This window comes from Anopheles coluzzii, chromosome 3, assembly GCF_943734685.1.
Source record: "Anopheles coluzzii chromosome 3, AcolN3, whole genome shotgun sequence".
Classification (NCBI taxonomy): Eukaryota; Metazoa; Arthropoda; class Insecta; order Diptera; family Culicidae; genus Anopheles; species Anopheles coluzzii.
In genome coordinates, this window is record NC_064671.1 from 54,966,929 (window position 1) to 54,987,216 (window position 20,288).

Consider the following 20,288-nt stretch of genomic DNA (forward strand, 5'->3'; position numbering starts at 1 on the left):
GCCAAAGCAGCAAAGTGAACTATAGTTTCTAACGTCAAGACTAAAATTATAAATTCAGTACAATGTGGCTTACTAACGTTTTGCCTAGATACCACAGTGGTTGATTATCGTATTGATGCACCCAGGAGCTATACAATTTGCTTTCGTGCTTACCGATAAAACAAGCCATAGGTTACATGTGATCTACCAAAGCTCGTATGTAACATAACTAGCCTGTTATGGATAGCAGATATACGTTTGATACGGCTCTATTTCTCCATAAGCAACGCAACGTCTTTGTGAATTCGTTGTAAAACAAGCACCAAAAACACACACACACTCTCTCTCTCTCTCTATTGGATAAACGACAAGAATAACTATTGACGTATGTAGAAGAAAATTATACAATTTACTATAATTAGATTTTATTTGGATACGTTTCTCAGTAAACTTAGAGAGATGGGTCATTTGTGAAAACTTTCATGTGGCACCATCATACCATCATACTTGCTAACACCATCCGACATACACTTTTGCGTACGGAGCGGTTGAATCATCAGCTCAACCATTGTATTGATGCCGGCACGCGAAAACGATCCGTCGCTTATGGCTGAAGAATATCCTTAGCGCCGAAAGAGAATAGACAAGGCAAAAAGTGTAGAAGCTTCAAAGTATGAACTATTTTAAAATGTGTAACTGCATTGTTATCTATGATTGAGATCATGTTATGGCCTTTCAACACAAAGCAGTGTCAGCGAGCACTGCAAAATATGACGCAGAACAACCATACATGCCCTTGGGTCATGTTTTGTTTGGTTTGTTTGCTTTTTTAGTTTGCTCGTCTTTGCCGCTTCGTAAAATCTATGGCGAATCTCAAGCAATTTGCAACCTGAAGTAGTTTATGACTTGGTTTTCGGTGATGTGCTAAACCGCACTTTCATAAACAAGACATTCTCTGCGCGATGAGGTCAAACATCAAACTAGCATTACGTGTGATGGGACTGTTGGAAGTTCGTTTTTACTTTATAATTAGGTATATGCAAACAACACGACTCTTGATTAGCTATCCAGTAACAAATTATGGCACATGTGAGTTAGTGAGTTTGATAGCAGATATGCATAACTTAAATGCACAGATCAATATTGTATGCATTTTGCATTAGCATGTTATTTTATATCTTAATTACCTAAATTTAAAAAACTGAATATTGATCATATCAGGCAAATATACACTAATGCATAGTTAGAAAAAAGACAAAATATAACATTCTAAACTTTGTTCAAGCGAAACCCTTTCAAATTGTTTTTCAATAATGTGTGTGTAAATTCATGACGTACACCATCTACAAAGACTGTCGTAAATAGATGCGTTGAATGTAGGAACAAAATGGAATATACACACACACACACACACACATACACACACTAATGGACGGATAAAATCACACAATGGTCGTGGTTGGAGGCATTTGAAAATGTGTAAATTAAGGATGAATGGGGCAAGAGAAATCAACAAATATGTTTAATGAATTTAATTAAAATTTTGTAACAGAGCAGGACCGCACCATATGCAGTCCTATCACAGATCCTTTGTCTCCCATTCCTATATACTCCTAAATAACCTGCTCGTTTTTTGTGCCAATGAATTCGAAGCCATTTCTGAGATTGACTGAGAGCAAAAAAAAACAGTACTATTCTTTTATTTTACGAAACAAATCCACAGACGACCAACCAAAACGTTTGCCAAAATGGTATGCAACGCTTGTCAACGCTGTGACTGTTTTTCGTTGCACTTTTATCATTAATTAAAACGAATAAATCAGTTTTGCAGGAGCCGGCGCTCTTAAATAATAACAAATTCAGCGAGTGAATGTACTCGTTCAAGGATATATGGTGAACATAAATGCTATAATATATGAATTTACTTTACTTATTTGTAGTAGAGTTCGGTTTCCATAGCTTGTTGCAGCTCGGTCCATAAGCCTCGGTCTGAAAGGTATTTTTTCCAACAACTGGTCATTTAGTAGCATGTGTAGCAGTACTTTAAGCTAATTATTTGAACCGAGAACGAAAAATCGTCGTCATGAAAAAACAAAGCTGACCAATTAAGCTCAAGTGAGCGATGTTTTTTTAAGTCATGGCTACAAATTATTTAACGAATTATTACTGATGTGTACAGGTCAGATGTGTACGAGAGAGCTGATTTAGAATAATAAATGCACAATGATACGCGTGGCGTAAAGTAAAACGGGGTAAAATAGGTAACTAAAAGAATAAAATGGCAGTGGTCAACAAAACGGACGCTCATTTATTGTGAACATAAGCTAAAAAGCTCAACGCAAATTAGCGCGCATACGCCTTCATTTTGAGAGCACAAAAGAAAATTAATTATAAACAGGATAATAACTTTTCTTGTGCATCTTTAATCTTTTGCAGATAATTAAAAATTTATAATTAGAATACACAGAGAACAGATCTAGCGATAAAGTGGAATGGAGTGCAATGGAACTCGGTGTGTGTTTAGCTACAAGAAGGGACCTGTACACGGCAACGTACGTCAAATAAAACACTGGAAAACCATTTCGCTAAATAATTAGTACTCACTCTTCATATTTACGTGCGAAAATGAAGAGGAAAAAAAGGATTCGTGTTACGAAAATAATTGAAAGTTTGGAGGAAAATAGTGTAAGCTGTGAAGTATTGATTAATGTCGAGTACTTCTTTTGCCCTAATTCCAAAAAAAAAAGAAAAACATGTAATGCATTTTTAGCAGATTATGCACGTATTTGAGTATTTAGTTTTAAAAAGAATTTTTACTTTTTTATTCGTGTTCTTTTTTTAAATATTGTCACATCTTTCTCTCCTTACATTTTACAATCCTAATTAAAACGAGTCCTATAATTACTCATTTTCGTTCGTTTCCATTATTTAATATTCAGCTCCCCTTTTTCGCACTCCTTCGTAATATATAGCATTGTTCCGCAGTCTCCCCCCCCCCCTCCCCCCCTTTCTCTCTCTTTCTCTCTCTATCTCTCTCTCTTTCTCTCTATCTCCTCTCTTTCTCTCGCTCCTCTCTTTCTCTCTCTCCTCTCTTACTCTTTCTCCCTTGATTATAACCATTTCTTGTGCAATCCCTGCATTCCTCATATAAAAGCATAAATAATGTAAAACTGTTTAACGATGTTTCGCCTTAATTAAATATGTACATTTTTTGTTCTTTTCCTTCTTTTGCGCTCTGCCTGTTGTCTGAAATGAATCGAAATCCATGCAAAACCGTAGCCCACTGGAGAAAACCATCTCGCGAGTGCCGGACGTTTGCCACCAACCAGTATTAATCGATCTCCATACGTAGCAGAAAAGGCCGGATTGGTCCAACAACAACAACAGCAGCACCAACAATCACCATCTCAACAACAACAACCCTCTGCAACAGTTGCGGTAGCGACTACATCATCGGCAACGTCGATAGCACCAACAACGTGCGAATCACATCCATCCTGCTTACCAGCTACTTCGTCCTCAATGCATCAAATCCAGCCCGGAAGTAGCAATCTTCAGCAGCAACATTCCACACAACAGCCGCAACACCCACAGCAGCAGCAGCAGCAACAACAACAACAGCATCATCATCACCATCCAAGCAACCCGGGTCCACATCGAGACGATGGTTCCAGCGGCTATGGAAGTCCCGATTCAGAAACGTTCGAAATGTCCAACAATCAATGACGTTTGATTTCGGGCATTACCAAAATGTGCTGATGATGCACAATAGAATGTTTTTTGTTTGCGACAGTAACGCGGTAACGGAAAAGTTAAGTTTGGTGCATTTTTACGTTGCAAACTTTTACGTAATTATTGGAAGGCGACTCTATGTACTCAACGTACTGAAAGTTCTAGTCAAATTAGATGAGCCAACAGTTTTCATAGCAGGGAATACAGCAACTAAATAAGAGTTTCTCTTGGTTGAATATAGGCTCAATTTCGTTCCTATGCTTTTCATTATAGATAAAAGGAATGCAATCTTCTTTTCTTGCTCCAATTTATTATCTATATAATATGATAGCGAACGCCTTATCACAATACACTGGCGAATGGCAGCGTAACGGCGAAATAATAGGAAAGCACGGTACCGCAGATAATACAAATCCGGTGGCATATAATAAATATCAAAGGTTTATCAACGGACTTCACATGTCCATACGCAAGGAAATAATTAATCGAAAAGACTTTCGCCCTCACTATCACCAATAACTCTATTAATCTCGGTCTTCCAAAGACTGTCCTGCATTATGAAGTACGTGCTGATTATGTTTTAATTTTTTTTGTACCGTTGAAAACTTTCCAGCGGCCCATTATTTTAAGTCCCATTACATTCCTTAGTTTATCATTATTTTTATAAAACTATATCGACAAAAAGTTCAGTGCATAGTGATAACTATGTCGAATACTTTACACTGTTATCGAAATATTCATATGTATTATTTCGCAGTAATAAATTGTTGAATAAATAGTTTGAAGAACAAACTATTTCTTTTTCCCACTTTCACGCACGTCAACATTCCAGATACGTGTCTCTCCGTTTTTGGCGCATACGATCTACGCAGAGATACCAGATTAATGTAGACTTACTTGACATAATTATACACCATGACGGAATAGTCAGTGAGTCTATGCACCCGTAAGGTAGTGCATGAACGAGAACCAAGCTGCGTCCGGTTTTACAAGAACCAACGCCAGTTTCATTTCGGCAGACTCTTCAATAAACCTCTTGGCCGCTCCGTAACGTTGAAATACAAAAGTGTAATAACTTTTCCTTCACAAAATACCGCAGCATAACTGGATAGTTGGTTCTGCCTATGGGAATAACGTCCGGACGGGAATCGAACGTCCGCCCGACCTTATAGAAACTGACGCGTCTATCTAATAGATGTCGCGACCTACTCTAACGACAAAACTGATCTTCGATGTTGATTGTTTTTTCCTCTTTTCTTAACTGCTTTAATTGTTCGATCCTAATCCCATCAATTGCACATTTTGTTCTGCTATATTCTCTTTTTAAACATATCCCAGATTCATATTTTGTTCCGTGTATAGTAATGTAAAAACTGTTAAATTATTGTCTAGGTACAGCGGTGTAGTAAAAGTATTTCATGCTATGCTCGTAGTAGCAGAAGTACGGCGCCAAGTATGTATTTGTTTTAAGCAACGTCAGTTTACTATTTGCTTTGATAAAGGCAAACGATTAGAAAATAAAATGACCAGACTATGTACAGTTTGCTTGCTTTACACGTAATTCAAATCACAACTAAGCGAAGAGCTACTCTAAGAACTATTTTAGGCAGACTAATATAAAATACTAAATAAACACAACCTCGGAAACTTGCAGTAGCTGTAGCAGCCCGTAAATAAAATTACGATTTACACAGAACATGTAAACATGCTATGCGGATAGTCGTGCCAGTATGTATTACTATACGATGGAAAAGGAAGACACTGTAGCAATGACATGTTCCAAGCATAGGTAATGTGTAAAAGGTTTTTTTTAACAAATCGAATATTATAAGAAGAACATTGCACTCGGATGTAAAAACAAGTTTGACCTGAGAACTACACCTAACAATAATTCGCACACTTATATAGTAATGAAAGCCAATGTAAATACGATTTCAATAATAACTGCAATCTAAAAGTAACAATAAAATTGTCATCTATGAAGAAACTCGCTTACATTGACTCCAATTGTATGCGATTCTTTACAGCATACTAGCGGTGACATGGCGGTTCATTTAATGCGAACAATAAGAACCACGGAAAGAACACCACGTAAGTCACAACATTATAGGTATCACCTTTCTGCACAAGTGATTGTTGATTGTCGTTCGACCCTATTGTCAATGTGTAGCCAGCAAAGGAGCGATCAGCTAATGGCAATAATTTGATATAAACGCTTAATTCGGTCCAATGTTGTTTATTCAATTATAAACATGCTTTCTTCTAGATTTTGTTTACAAATTGAATATATTTCACATTTTTAGTTGATCTTAGTAGCTTGCCCAAGGCTTTTGGGTAAGGCGAACATAAATGGTACGATTTGTTAAACCTATGTAAAGATATTAATAGTTAAACTAAATGTTAGAAAACCATAGAACGATATATTCATATCGATGATCAGATCTCATTCTTCGAAGAAATAATTATTAATCCTATTCACTACATTTCTTTACCAGCAGTGCTTTTGCTATTTTTCAATGGCAAACAAAAGAGTATGTTAAATTTGTCAGTCGCAATCGAATGCCTTCCGTAATCGCACTAAGACATGACGCTGTTAAATATCAATTCAAAGAAATATGTATTCGTATACGAAAATATTCAATCTCGTCACGAATGAATGAAAACACTTGAATCATAATTTCTTTTCTTTTTGCCTAAAATTCGTCGTGCCGCGTTAAAGCCTCACCAAAATCGGTCGCCTGCGAACCGACAAACAGGTCGTACTTTTCAATAATTTCCTCCTTTGTTAGCTTTTCATCTGCGTCAGAGTCTGCCTCGTAGATCAAATGACGGGCTTCGGCTTCCGCATGGTCAAAGTCCGCCGGAGTGATCCAATCTTTCACCTCCTGGTTGTCCATGAAGCCATCCTTATTTTTGTCACTGCAATGTAAAATATCAACAATGTAAGACGGTTTCGCACCTTATTTCTGTAACCATACGTACCGGAAGTTGGTAAAGGTTTCGCGTTCGTGTTTTACCCAATCCGGTTCTTCTTCATTTTGTTCACCTTGCCGATACATATCGCCAATGTACTCTTCGACTGACACCTTTCCGTCACTATCCTTGTCAATGTCCTCGATGGTCTCCGTTACTACAACGTCGCGCATGTGACTGCTTTCCTCGGGATGGAGAAAATCGGTAAACTCTTCCCTCGTGAGCTCATCATCTCCGTCACGATCCGCAATGCTCCAGCGGCGTCGGTCGCGCTTCATCATAGTGCGGTAGGAAAAATGTTCATCGCTCGGATGGTCCGGTTCCTGCGCCGCAAGCTCGTCCAGGAATCCATACACATTCTTGCGGTATGTGTCCCAGTGCACCTTCTCCGTGTTGTTCGGATTATGCGTCTTCCACTGACGGTTGACATCATCGTCGATGTAGCGCCTCTGTGTGTACTGAATCCACGCTTTCAGCTCAGACATATTAACGAAGCCATCATTGTCTCTGTCTATTTTATCTACGATGAGTCTGGCGAAATAGTGAAATCATTTTAACCAATTAGCGACACAATTGCTGCACTTTAATGCATGCTACGCGGCGCGACGTGATTACGCGATTAATTCCCATCTATCCAAGCTTACCATATTGTACGTCGGCTCGCGTTTACTTACCCCAAGCGTCTTCTGCTTTCGTCCGCCTCGAGCTGATCAAACGTTTTAGCATCTTCGCCGAGAAATGCTTCGTGATCGTACTGTTTGTTATGCTCATCGTTTTGATAATGTTGCGCATGGCTTAGCGGATCATGATCCAGCACTCGTTTTTCCTCCGGCTTTGGGATAGCAGACACGGCGTAGTTAAGCAACAAGCAGATGCTCATTGCGAATACGAACATCGTTTTCATTGTTATTGTTTAGGATGGACTTTTTCTGGTGTAGTTTCCGTTTGCGTTCAATTCACCTAAGAATGCTGGAAACGGCCAAAGAAAATGGATGATCTCCAAGCATTAGAACTAGAAATGTGTAAACTTCATTTTTAATTACATGTGCAGCATTCGACAACGAAAATAACCATTGAGCATTGTCAAAGTAACAATTAGTACCAGCTTCAGAAAAAATAACTAATATCAATTCTAAAGATCACTAAGCATGAACCATTCAGTAAAGAGCGCCATAAACGTTACGACAGTGTGTAAAATTAGGCCACGTCATATCCCGTAAATCAAGACTGTCCAATAACCAGAAGGATGCAAATAATGTGAAATAGAACTTACTATATTGAACCTCTATATTGAGTCACACGAACTTGGGGTTTACCACAGAAAAGAACTCCTCTTATAAGTAAAATCTATTCATAATGACACTACAATAACGAAATATATGAGGCCTGGACGTGTAACCGAATTAACACCGTTCTGATGTGCCTTGTGTGGATGCTGAACTAAAACTAAATTCTGTACTGCTTCTTCAAATAAACATAAACCACGTTGCGTCGGCGGTCCACGGGAGACGATAGACGGGTTAAATGAGCATATGCGGAAGTAAACCAAGACGAGAAGAAAACTTCGTCGGTTCAAACATCGGTCGACCAATGGCCAAAGCGACATGCAGCAGAATATGACTCTTCACCGCATGAACGCCTATGCTGATGTAATGCGACCCGTTTGTATTGGTGTTATTACTGCCGGCTCTTGGAGCGATAAGCGTATCTTGCTGTACACTGTAACGGGAAAAACTTGCAGTTTCCTTCCATCAAATCGCAAACATTTTGAATGTTTGTTCGCTGTAAACTTCTTGCTTTTTTTATGTTACTGCAGGTTAATGTTTGTTTAGAAAATGCTACAAAGCAACACGGTGTTTTAAGCCATATTTTCTAGACAAAAGAAAGAAAATTGTAAAAAAAATAACACAACACAAATTCTTTCATTATTTTCGATTGAGAGTACGAGAGTAGGGGGGGGGGGGGCGATTCATTTTGCTCACAGTGCCAGTCATCTGCATGCTGGGGGAATCTGTTGCATGTGGTGCCGGATGATGGAAAAACCATGTGTAGCGCACGATGAACACAACGCTAGGGAGGCGGCGGTATCCGTGTAGGCAAATAACACGAAAAATAGTTCACTCACAATTCCACAATTCCAGATGGTGTTAGTGGCATAAAAATAACAACCGATTCGGCACAACCAGCGCTACGTGGAATACCAAGCCATCTTGAGCATTTCGAAGAGCCATTGTACAAAATGAACAGGGAAATGTTTTATTCAAAGATTTGCAATATCACTTACGTATGAATAGCACTAATAACGCGCCACTTTTTCACTGTAAGATATGTACAACATAGTAAAAGAGAATTTTTTGACTAATAATTAAACATAACGAAGCTAATATCGAATTTGACATTGAGATGTTTATATTTGTTTGCCAATATGCAAGTGAATAATTATATAAAAAAAGGTAAATAGGTAAATACTTACAACTCTACCGGCAATTTACATTGAAATAATTTTCTATTCACCAATCACGACACTTTCATATTTGTAAACACAAGAATAATGAATAGGTAGAGGTCTCATACGATTTATAAAATGACATTGTGCTGATGATGAATGACAGATTGCGTCAAAACCGCGACCAAGATACATAAGCTGCAATAAAATAAGCTGCATTTTCGAATATAAAGTCTACACATCTTGGTGATGAGCGAATTTCGCTGTTGCCATACAACGGCAAGGCGCAAGGCAACGGGAGCAATAAAATGCTCAAATATTTGTCAATTTTGCGTGCAATTCTCATAAAGTTATTTTTCTATGTTTATTACTTAATACGGAGGAGAAAAGTTTTGTAAAAGGTAAATGCACATGTTTTGCATGCATTTCAACCATTTTCGTGACAAAAAAACGATGAAAAAACTACAGTAGAACAACCGACAAACCGACGTGACACTGGCGTTACAAAAGTGTTCCACACGCAAGTACAGGCGTCCCCCGAGTTACGACGATTCGCAGATACGACGATTTTGATTTTGACAGTTAAAAGTTGTCAGTGAGAAGAAATTGATGTATTTTTTTGAATTTATGTGCTGAAAACCGTTGCAAACACATTTTAAAAGATTCTACAACTAGCCGATCTTTGATATTTATATCGCGTAAACGACTTTCGGTGTAAAATTAATACATTATCAAACATTATTTCAAATAAAAATCACGTTATCATAGATTTCGCCTCTTCAACTTCGGTTTTAAACTTAACTTTGACAGATATTCGACATACGACTATTTCGACTTACGCTTTGCTTTGGGCCATTTTTTCGGTCCCAAATACAGTCGTATCTCGGGGGACACCTGTACTGTCATTTACTAGTGAGGCGATCACTTCTGTCAAAGTAAGCTCTGTTCACTGCTGCTTCGATTTAAACAACTTTTCTAAATACAAATTGCGAAGGAAGTGTGAGGCACGATTTTGTGAGAATTATTGGACAAAACACCCAGGAAAATCATTTTATAAGTTTCCAAATCAATGCAAAAGATGTTAGAAGTACATAAAACAATACGCAATGGAATTTGCGAAGAAAAACAAAAAAGGGATTTAGTAGTTTCTTCTCTGTGTCAGTGTAGTAAGCGAATCATTATAGTGATGGCGCTAGTGTTTAACGTATTTTCATTTGAAATAAGGAGACAACTTTTGAAGCTCTTTTTGTTCGAAGTGTCACATCGGTTTGTCGGTGGTAGAACGTCGATTATCCGGGCAGTTCCCCAAGCGCCACAGATTAAGCTTAAACGACTGGAAAATTGAATATCCATAGAAAAAAAAATGAAAGCTTCACAGCTTCATTGGTTTCATCAATAGATGGCGTATTACAACTCATCATTATATTGCTATCCTTTTCTTGCAATGTGTTTCGACAAGTTTCATCTTATCATGACCTATATAGCCTTCTAACTTTCTGAGCAAAAATCTATATGAATGGTCGTGTGGTCAAATACGTGGATATCAACACCAACGACCATTACTCAAATCTCACTTGCTTCAGTGCTGGTGGTTTCCGTTGGAGTTTAGTATTTAAACAATCGTATCGCCGTTCTAGTTCTAGCGATGCATAACTTCAATGCGAAACCATACAACAGTACAGAGGAAATGAGAAAGCTCTCCTCCAAGCGATGAAGATCAGCTGGTTGGGGTATCCCACCAACAGATAGCGCCACCAGCTTTTTTGCTATTTTTAGAACGCATGAGTCGTTTGCCGTCTGCTAAACGAAGTCTTTCTATATTCCGTTTAAGTAGAGTGCTTAAGTCGTTTAGAAGCCGTTTAGTGGTCGTTTAGTGGATTTGTGGCACTTGGGTCGTGACCGGAATGCCGATTAAATGAATACCACGAATAATGGTTCAAAAATGTCAAATTCATGAACAAAATTTAAAAATCACTGGTTTTGCTAGAAATTCATATTAAACTAATCGATAAATCATCAGTAGAATATTTTTTGAATCAATAACAATATATTTAACAATTGTCTTTTGTCAAAAATAATGTTAAAAAATATCACTAGACACTAGATTGCTGCATAACAATTTTTTTTTTTTTTGGTAACCGTTCCATCGCAGAAAATGTTCGCCGCTATAGACCAACTGTCAAGTTCATGCGCACGTTTAAGCCGCCACCGGTTAATCCGTCCCCGGAAAATCGTCGTTCCACTGTATTTAATTTTTAAATCCGGCTCGACCATTCCATCGATTACTATAAAAAACTTCCACCAACCGACGCCACATGCGCTAGGGAAAATATAAATTACGCTAGCGAGTACGGGCAATCCACCCCGTACAAATATTTGCAAAACTGAGCTACTTTTTGTCACGCGCGACGTTGTCGCTGTACGTCTATTTGGACGGTTACTTGGGAATGTTCGAAAACTGCATAGCAGAAAGGTCAAGACATCTGTTCTAACTTCTAACTTCTATAAACCTTGTGTTTATTGCAGCTGATGCGCGCCAATAATTGTTTACTCCCTGATAGTGCGGATTGTAATAGCAGTGGAAAGAATTTTGTTTTTACGCGGTTAAAACAACGAATTGTGTGGATTGTGATAGTTCTTCTATTTCCCGAAGCATAGGTAATTGAAACAATGTCGAAGGTACCGGTTTTATTAGCTTGCAAGAGGTGTTTTTAAAAGGTACCTTGAAGATGGTTGTAGGACTGGGTACAGTGCTAGTGTGAAAGAGAAGGTTCCATCCTTTGTTTTCTTTTCATCATACATGACTGAAGCAATGTTAAGACCGAATGGTCGAATTAGATTTTAGTTGTCTGATGTTTTCAATCTTTGAATCAATCCTTAGTCTGTGCAAATGAATCTTACAACATTCGCAGTTGCTAATTCCACTTTTCCAGAGAGGCCGGGAACTGTAAACGTGTGAAACGATGACTCCAAGCCACCACCACTCCCTACCTGGCCATGAGCTTTATGATCGTCTACGGGAAGCTCTACGTTTGGCATCCTATGATGAACTTGATAGCATCTTGATCGAGCTTAAAACAGTATGTTGTACCGCAGCGGAAGAATCCGACAAGAAAGAATGCGACAAAAAGCGCAGCATCGAAAAGGATGAACTTAAATTTTGGCTCATCGATGTTGGGCGCCTGATGTTCGAAGAAAAGGCTAAAACTAGAGAGCTAGCTCTGGATGCATTTGAGTCTGCTGTGGTCCACATCCGTGCCACGGACTATCAAGATCATTCATCATGGAGTGAATTACGAGAGATAGTCAGCAAGGAATACACATCCCTGCTAGATATAGCCCGCAGCGAGAAGGATCCCAACTGGCATCGGGTATGGTCGGTTCTGGTGCGAATTATGAATCGAGATCTTTGCCAGGGCTCGACAATCATAAACATGTTCTTATCGATCGTTGAAGCTGGATTTCGTTCTCCAGAGCTATCAATCCGGGAACAATCATTTGATTGCTGGAGGTTACTGGTTGAAATCTTTGCCAATAACAAACAGATCAACATACCTAAACGGGTGAAGTTGATATGCATTCCGCTGAAAAGCTCCAAATCCAAAACGGAAACAATTGCATTGAAAAAATTTGACATCTGGTGGTACCTGCTATGCCAACTACGTCCGCAATTGGACACTATGGCCGAAACTATTTTTGAACCATTTATATACTTCTGTTTTGGACCTTCATTTAAGACGCCCTTGTGCTATTATTTTGATGAATCATATAAAGAGCTCGGTGCTCCGGGTAAAATGTAAGTAAATCACGATGTTTGCAAAAGTGCACTCAAGTTTAACAGTTTTTTAAATTAATTTATTTTAGGTATCAGTCTATCAAACAACTATCAGGCATTGCGTTAATTCATCTTCTAGGACCAGCCACGGATATTTGTAAAACGCTACTTACCTGTCCGGACAATAGTGGTTCAACACTATCTTTTGAATTCCCTCAAACTGAAATGGCCATTTCTGATATGCTGTTTTCGACAAAAGCAAAATTAATAATTGATTCCTGTATTGAGTGTACTGTACTGCTCTCAGAAATGCAGCATCTTGATTATAGAGCAGTTAACAGATGTGTTTGGAATAATTTGATAAGACGCATTCAAAACGAGAAAACGATTCCCAAAAATGATATGTTGCAGTGGATCAAAGAGGACATGAACGCGCTTTTAAAACTGGTAAGAAAATCCACCCATCCCGTTGCGGTGTAATATACCCGAATGGAGATTTTAATTTCACATGGGACTTTTTTTGTTGTTGTTATTGCAGTGTCTTAACTCCAAGCACGACACTGCCCTCCGTGATCTACTGTATGATACATTGTTAATCATTGCGGAGAGTGATTTACTTCACGTCAAAATTGGATACGATTCACCAGAGCAGTTGATGTTTAATTATCAGATGATTATGCCATTTGTGTTAAACTCTCATCTTCCGTTTCCTGATTCGTGAGTATATTTTTATATTAAAATAGTTAAAAAAATCATGTAGATCAGTTCTGTGATGCTGTTCTCCATATTAATTTTTTTTTATGTAAAAAGATAAATTTGTTTTACATATTAATTTTTTTTGATTTTTTTATCTAACTTCCCAAACAAATCCACTTATTGTCTTACAGGAAAAGTGAAGAAATAACAAACTGCTTATTTGATCTGAAAAGATACTCCGCTCAAAACGCGTATTGGGACATGCTTCAGAAAACTATCCAATACATTTCCCATCAAGACAAAAACAGTACCAATAACAGCATTCAGTTTCGCACGATACGAACTCGCATTTACATACTGTTGGGAAATCATCTTGCTGATCAAATGAGTGCCGATTCGGAAGGATTTCTAGCTCATCAAACCACAGTGATGTCCTTTTTACTGTACCCATTGGAATATGACCAGCTACTTTTAGTTGAGAACGTGAAGGAACTCTGGACTAAGCTGTATGATGAAGTGGTAAAGCATGACTCAAAATGTTGCGAATTAAAAAATACATTCTGCGAAATGATAAAAGCCATGACGGTCGCAAAGCATGGTTACAATCTCGCAGTTCTGGCAGATTTCTTCTGTTACATAATACAGTCACTGCCAGCGCACTTCGAAGCTACAAGTCCACCCGTAAAAGTGTTGGAGCTTTTTAAAGATGTTTCTAGAAAAGGGCTCGCCTACAAATCGAATCTGGATCGCGTGGAGGTAATGGTACGTTGCTTCCGGGAACTTTTGGAAAAATTGGACGCCAGAGATATATTGATCTTGGTGTTACCGATAAGGAATGCAATTAACGAGATGGTTTCGAATGAAAATGGGTTGGCTATGAACGAAGTGAAAAAAACACTTAAAGTTGTATCCAACAAAATGCTTCTGAAGGAAATGACTACGGATTTGATCTCTCAGTCCAATGATGTGAAATGGAATTACAAAATGTTACTCAAGACCTTATTAGATTTACCAGAGGATTTAAAAAAGGGTTGGAAAACTGTGGAAATGAAAAAGCGTATGATCGCCTGTGAAGGTAACATTAGCAACACCAAAACTCCAACACGTAAAACACCTGACGATGAGTTCGTGGTGATAGAAAAGGTATGGAAGTTCCAACCGGAAATGCTAACCGAACATCAACGGGAAAAAATGATGGAGAAGCGAACAGATATCCCTGCATTGTACAACGATATGAGCCAATCGCAAGACAGTTTCGTTATAAAACCGTGGACACCAAGTAAGGGTGTTGCTTCGTTAAAACAGGAACGTACTAAAGCTACCGCTGCTGTCACCACTGTTGACAACGCGCCTCCAAACCCGGTAGAAAGCAGTATTGCAGCAAAAGAAATCATAGAAACTTTATCGACAGTAGAAAGCGATCCACTTATATCGACGACAACGGACAGTGCATGTGATTCCAAGACGCACCGTTTAGATAAAGAAAACAACAATGGGAATGTTCTGCGTGACCAATCTGTAACATCCTTAGAAAAGGAGGGGCAAACCGAATCAGAGGAAGACAAGGCGGCCGAAAAGCAACAAAACCGAAGAAAATCTATTTTAGATCAACTGCGCATCGACACAGTGGAAGGTAAAAATCTTAATGTGATGAATTTGTCACGCACCCGGCATTCGGAATCATTGGAAACGAGAACCACAAGACGGAAAAGTATGTCGAGTCAAAAAATGGGGAACGAGAAAAAAAGAAATAATGGTGAAATTATAAACCAAGACACCAAGAGTGCTTCTGCGTCAAAGGCAGTTAAATCGAAAGGAACACAACAACGAGAAAGGCGAATGTCTAGAAAACTGTTAAAGTTTGACAATGACGAACAAGCTACCAATTCAACGCCGTCTTCGTCGAGTCAACATCAATCCAAAGCTGATGTATCGGATGATGTAATCGAATCATCTCAATCCGACTCATCTGAAACGACTAACAGAAGAACATCCTTTGCAAAGCCAAAGGCTCAAGAACCGAAAGAAAAAACAATCGCCCCATCGGCGCCAAGCACAGACATGAAGCAAACTAAAGAGATCACGCTGCAAGACGAAACCCCTCATCTATCGCCCATCAAAGAAATGAATGCTTCTGATACTAGCACAGGCACTAAAGTAAACGACGTACAAAATAATGAATCAGACAATTCTGTACTTCCAAATCAAAAGAAAGAAACTGGGGTAACTGTACCGACAGAAACAAAAGAATCACCTAATAAAGGGATTGCCTCCGATGACAGCACTACGAAACCGGAAACACACCAACAAAGTTCTTCAACGAGTTCTGCTTGTGAACAACAAAATGCTGTAGTAACAAGTCCAACCGTTATGCTGTCCCCAAACAGACGCTCCTCTCGGCTGTCTCTGGAAGATAACAAGCAGAACATTGGCAAGTTGGTTGCTTTTTCGCCAAAGAAATTGTTGGAAAATAAGAATGTGGCAACATTATTATACAGTCCCTCCAGATCAATTCATAAGCAAGAAATAATGTGCAAAGGTACGCCATCGAAAAACACTAATGATGCCTGCAACAACGCAATGAGAGAAGCGCTACAGATCGGCAGCTCGTCCAACAGCACCACTAATGACAAAGATGAATGTAAACTAGTTGAGAATCGGAGCGGTTTGTCTAGCCCCAAGGTTGCACGGTTCAGTCCATTAGTTGTGTTGGAACCGATTGTAAATCTCGGAAAGCCATTGCAGGACGTCGATGGAAGTGAACCAAAAGACATCTCTCATCCCATCAGCTCAGCGATGGTAACGCAAAACGACGAGAAACTTTCTAGCTGCAATGCACAGCAATCACAGCCATCCGAAGAACATCGTGTATCACACCTTACTCCTGCCACGCATGTAGATACGAATGCCGATTGCACCCCTAAGATGTGTCCAGAACAACCGATATCTGTAGAGCAATCCACCTGTGAACAATCAGAACTTGGCATGGAACAACTTTCTCCTATTAAGAATTTGGACGAGGAGATGGAGCCGCTGAATAAGTCGCTCAATCGTAGCATAGTATCATCGCCAGATCTTGCCGGTGTGGAAGATAGGAATGCCGATTTGTTGAATAGTACATTGAATATTTCTCCAATTTCGGAAGAGAAAGGTACCATGACTAAATGCGTGGATAGTGGAGAGTTGGCCGGTAGCGCTGATAGACGTTCATCTGGACGGATTGTTGGTAGAGAACGGGAAATAATTCCAACCAGCAACACACCCGTTCAAACACCTCTTATGTCCCGTCGCACTAAGCCCGACCCAACACCGCAGACTCCTTCAGGATCGGGTAGTGGACTTAAAGCTCGCCGTCAGCAGCAGCCGTCTATTACACGAAGTCCAAGGACAAGTATGATCGGTATGGGTGGGCGTGGTGCACAACTGATCAATTTGATTCGCAACCAACAAACCGATCAATCTCCAAAACCGAACACTCCTCCCCAAAATGCATCGACACCGAAGGGAGGCCAATCATCAGCTACCGCAAACCGTCTCATGATGCGCAAGAGAGCCATTGTGGGGAGTGCCGCTTCTTCAGCACCAGTTGATGACAGCACAGCCTTAGAAACGTTGAAAGAAAGAGAGGAAATGAGTCACAATAATCCATCCCAGTACTTGGTTTTCTCGAAAGTACTTCCTTCACCAAAAGCATCGCCAGCAGGTAGCATACTGAAACGTAGGCACAACCAGGATGAGAGTGGTGATGATATTGATTCACCGGTTAACAAGCGAAAACGCGTAAGTTTTCACGATCCTCCTGTATCTCTTACCAAGGAATACATTCGACAAGTGGAAGAGTGTCGTCCAGCATCGGTGAGTCGCAGTCTGCAACTAAACAGCAACATTATGTCGTCAGCTGATAGGGCAAAGTTTCTGATGAGACGTAAAAGCAAATCAGATAGCATTTCAGAACTGCAAAACTTTACCAACGAGCAGACAAATGCAGCAAAGAAAATGGATGCCGCGATCTCTGAGAATGCACCGAATGACGAGAATATGGAAGGTGAGGAAGAGGAGCTAACATCTTCGCCGGAATCGTTGGATGAGCACGAGTTCATGATGCACGATGGTACGAATAATATGACCGCGCTGCAGGTCTCCTCTGACTGTATGGATGTGGATGGAAATGAAAACAAATCTAATTCGAAATCAAAAATAGACGATGGAAAAGAACAGAAAACATTAGATCCATTAAACAAACAGCAAGGATTCTCAGAAATTTTAGAAAAATCTAATGAAACACAGAGTAAACACATTTTCCCTTCTGAGGATGCCGTTTTGGAGCATGTGATGAACCGTTACTCACTGGATGATATGTTTGAGCGCTACATTGCGGCTGGAAAAACGTTGGAAAAAACAAAGACAATTCGAAGTTTAACAAAGGAACTTTCGTCAAAAATGTCGGATGATTCAAAAACCCGTGACATAGTGCTGGATGAGCTATCCGAGCGACATTCGGTGGAATTCCTGGACCATGCCATACAGGAAAACTCCAACGCTAAGGTTTGTGAACGTTTATCAACCTTGGCGATGATGGATCATGTATTCAAGCAGTTGCATACTGCGTACAATGCACCGTCGGGTGATAAAACTCCTGCTGTTCCACAGAACGAAAAAGAAGAAACAATTCGGTTAATAGAGAACATTTACGAAAATCTATTAAGCTTGCCCATCATTGAAACAGATAGCCCAAAGTTAATAGAACTTCGGGAGCAGCTGTTGAAACAAGGACTAGCGCGTAAAAGTCGTTTGGAGATCATGGCATTGTTAGAACATTACTTCAAATCTTCCTCTTCAGAGTGATCGTTGCAGCCTTCATTTACGTATTTTGACAACAACTGCTGCTGTGCGTGTTGGTGAATTAAATTTACGAATAGTCCTTCAATATCTACTAGAAGAAAATATTATTTTACTATGTCGTTTCAGATGACGCTAAGTATTTATTGTAATATAATTAACTTTTTATTGTACTTGTTTTTTTTTTTCCGGTTTTCATTGAATTTCTTTAAACGATAAAATATTCAACGCCATAACAATACTGTACAAAAAACCTTCTTGATTCCATGGTAGTAATTAAATGTAACGAAATCTGAATTCTGTCTATGTAATCAGTACAACAAATACGAAGAACATTTTGCATTGATACCCTGTAACATATTAGCTTCTAGCTAGTAACTTAGGCTCTCTTTTATAGGTAATTTGATGCGTACGCACTTTAACTTATATTTTTCATTATTTTGTCCATAAGAAGTGTTGTAAGTGTTATAATAGCAAGCTTAAGAACGGAAAAAAGTAAAAAATAACAGACTAGGACGAAGGAAAGAAAGGACAAAACACTAACGAGGGAACAACAAATCAAACCTTATCCTGATAATTTGCACATTTATATTACTGAATAAAATTAAGTTATATAAAAACTAACAATAGTAATTTTCTAGAAGCCTTAATCGCCTTAAAGCTCCTCGTGCCCATTCCGAAATCCATATCTGCTTTACACAAACGTGCTTTGTAAGACAGCGCTCTCCAAACTTTTTTGGATCACGGACCACTCACTTGGCTTTGAAAATACATTTGCCGCGGCTCACATATATTCACGGTTACGAATGAAGACCCCGAAATTAAATGCTTTGTTTACCTTCAACTTTATTTTTAAAAAGCTCATCTTTCATCTTTATATCAGTACGCTGGGCTATTTGAACACATATGTATCAATGTGTGACATACGTAATGAGATTGTTTCATTACTATCAAACGGTAATTCTTTCATCATAGAATCATTGTAACATAGGTGGAACAGCTGAGTTAAGAGGATAAAAACTATTCCATCTTCAAAAAAAAAAAAAAAACAAAATTCCTCTATCCCAGTGGGTTTCAACCTTTTGCAGCTTTTCCTCCCATGTAGGGTGCCCCCACTCACAAGATCATGAGCATGAGGAGAGCGTGGTAACCCAAAGTATTAGGTGAAGAATGTGAGCGATTTTTGATAGTTCACCAACAGTTCAAGACTCCGTAGCGTTTGTAGCGCCAGATCAGTAGCTAAGTAAATTGAACATTAGTATAATTTTCCAAAAATTGCTGAAAAATATTCACGACATTCAACAACGGTTAGTCAATCGTCCACAGCCCAGAGTACAATCTTAATTCCTAGTGGTATCTAATTTCTTTCAGAAAAAGAGAATGAGTATGATATTATTCTTATTTCCGCATCTCTTATTATCATCTTATTGTGCGCATAGAACTGAATGACGTTAAATCTTATAAGAAGTTAAATCCTACTCATCCGGCGCTACAACCGCTTTTCGGCAGTTGCTGCAGTAGTGTCCGCACGACAGTGAGATCGCCGTCCATATCGTAAAGCAATCAGTTCCTAACCAGTGTAGGTTCAAGCTCAGTTTCAGCATAGATTGGTAATTGGTACGATGATGGGGATAAGTTGAAAAGTGACAACACATGATACTTTTTATTGTAAATTTGAAGTATTTTGGTTTTAGAGTGTGTAATTACTTGTTACTTGTCCAACGTGACTATCTTTGGCGGTGTGTTCGAGCATGGAGTGTGGAGGAGAAGGATGCACCACGAGCTTGCGAACCGAGCATCTTGATGGAAGCGAAGGCTGGCAGGATACGATGGTTGGGGAATGTCATG

The 20,288-nt window shown here is 39.1% G+C and overlaps 3 protein-coding genes across 6 annotated transcripts in view; 2 read left to right on the forward strand and 1 right to left on the reverse strand.

Annotated features, from left to right (window-relative positions):
* The window catches only part of LOC120957345 (LIM/homeobox protein Lhx6-like), a 49,196-nt gene extending 42,918 nt beyond the window's left edge, over positions 1-6,278 (forward strand). For both annotated transcript variants that reach the window (XM_049609038.1, XM_040379507.2), the window contains one exon: positions 3,259-6,278. In XM_049609038.1, the coding sequence (XP_049464995.1) occupies positions 3,259-3,705 (447 nt within the window). In that variant the 3' untranslated portion in view covers positions 3,706-6,278. The remainder of the gene's footprint in view (positions 1-3,258) is intronic.
* LOC120957347 (calumenin) lies at positions 5,932-9,268 on the reverse strand. Of its 2 annotated transcripts, none has more exons than XM_040379508.2 (4): positions 9,158-9,268; positions 7,359-7,653; positions 6,694-7,215; positions 5,932-6,630 (listed from the first exon to the last, which is right to left on the reverse strand). In XM_040379508.2, exons 2-4 carry the CDS (start codon positions 7,586-7,588, stop codon positions 6,405-6,407), a joined length of 978 nt encoding a protein of 325 aa, XP_040235442.2. In that variant the 5' UTR covers positions 7,589-7,653; positions 9,158-9,268; the 3' UTR covers positions 5,932-6,404. The 2 variants fall into 2 exon arrangements, with proteins under 2 accessions (XP_040235442.2, XP_040235444.2); XM_040379510.2 differs by lacking the exon at positions 9,158-9,268 and adding an exon at positions 7,958-8,498.
* Positions 9,269-11,630: 2,362 nt separating this feature from the next.
* Positions 11,631-19,073, forward strand: LOC120955809 (telomere-associated protein RIF1). Of its 2 annotated transcripts, none has more exons than XM_040376987.2 (5): positions 11,631-11,788; positions 12,043-12,926; positions 12,995-13,352; positions 13,444-13,622; positions 13,793-19,073. In XM_040376987.2, exons 2-5 carry the CDS (start codon positions 12,094-12,096, stop codon positions 18,444-18,446), a joined length of 6,024 nt encoding a protein of 2,007 aa, XP_040232921.2. In that variant the 5' UTR covers positions 11,631-11,788; positions 12,043-12,093; the 3' UTR covers positions 18,447-19,073. The 2 variants fall into 2 exon arrangements, with proteins under 2 accessions (XP_040232921.2, XP_040232920.2); XM_040376986.2 differs by having other exon boundaries at positions 12,064-12,926.
* The last annotated feature ends 1,215 nt before the right edge of the window (positions 19,074-20,288 follow it).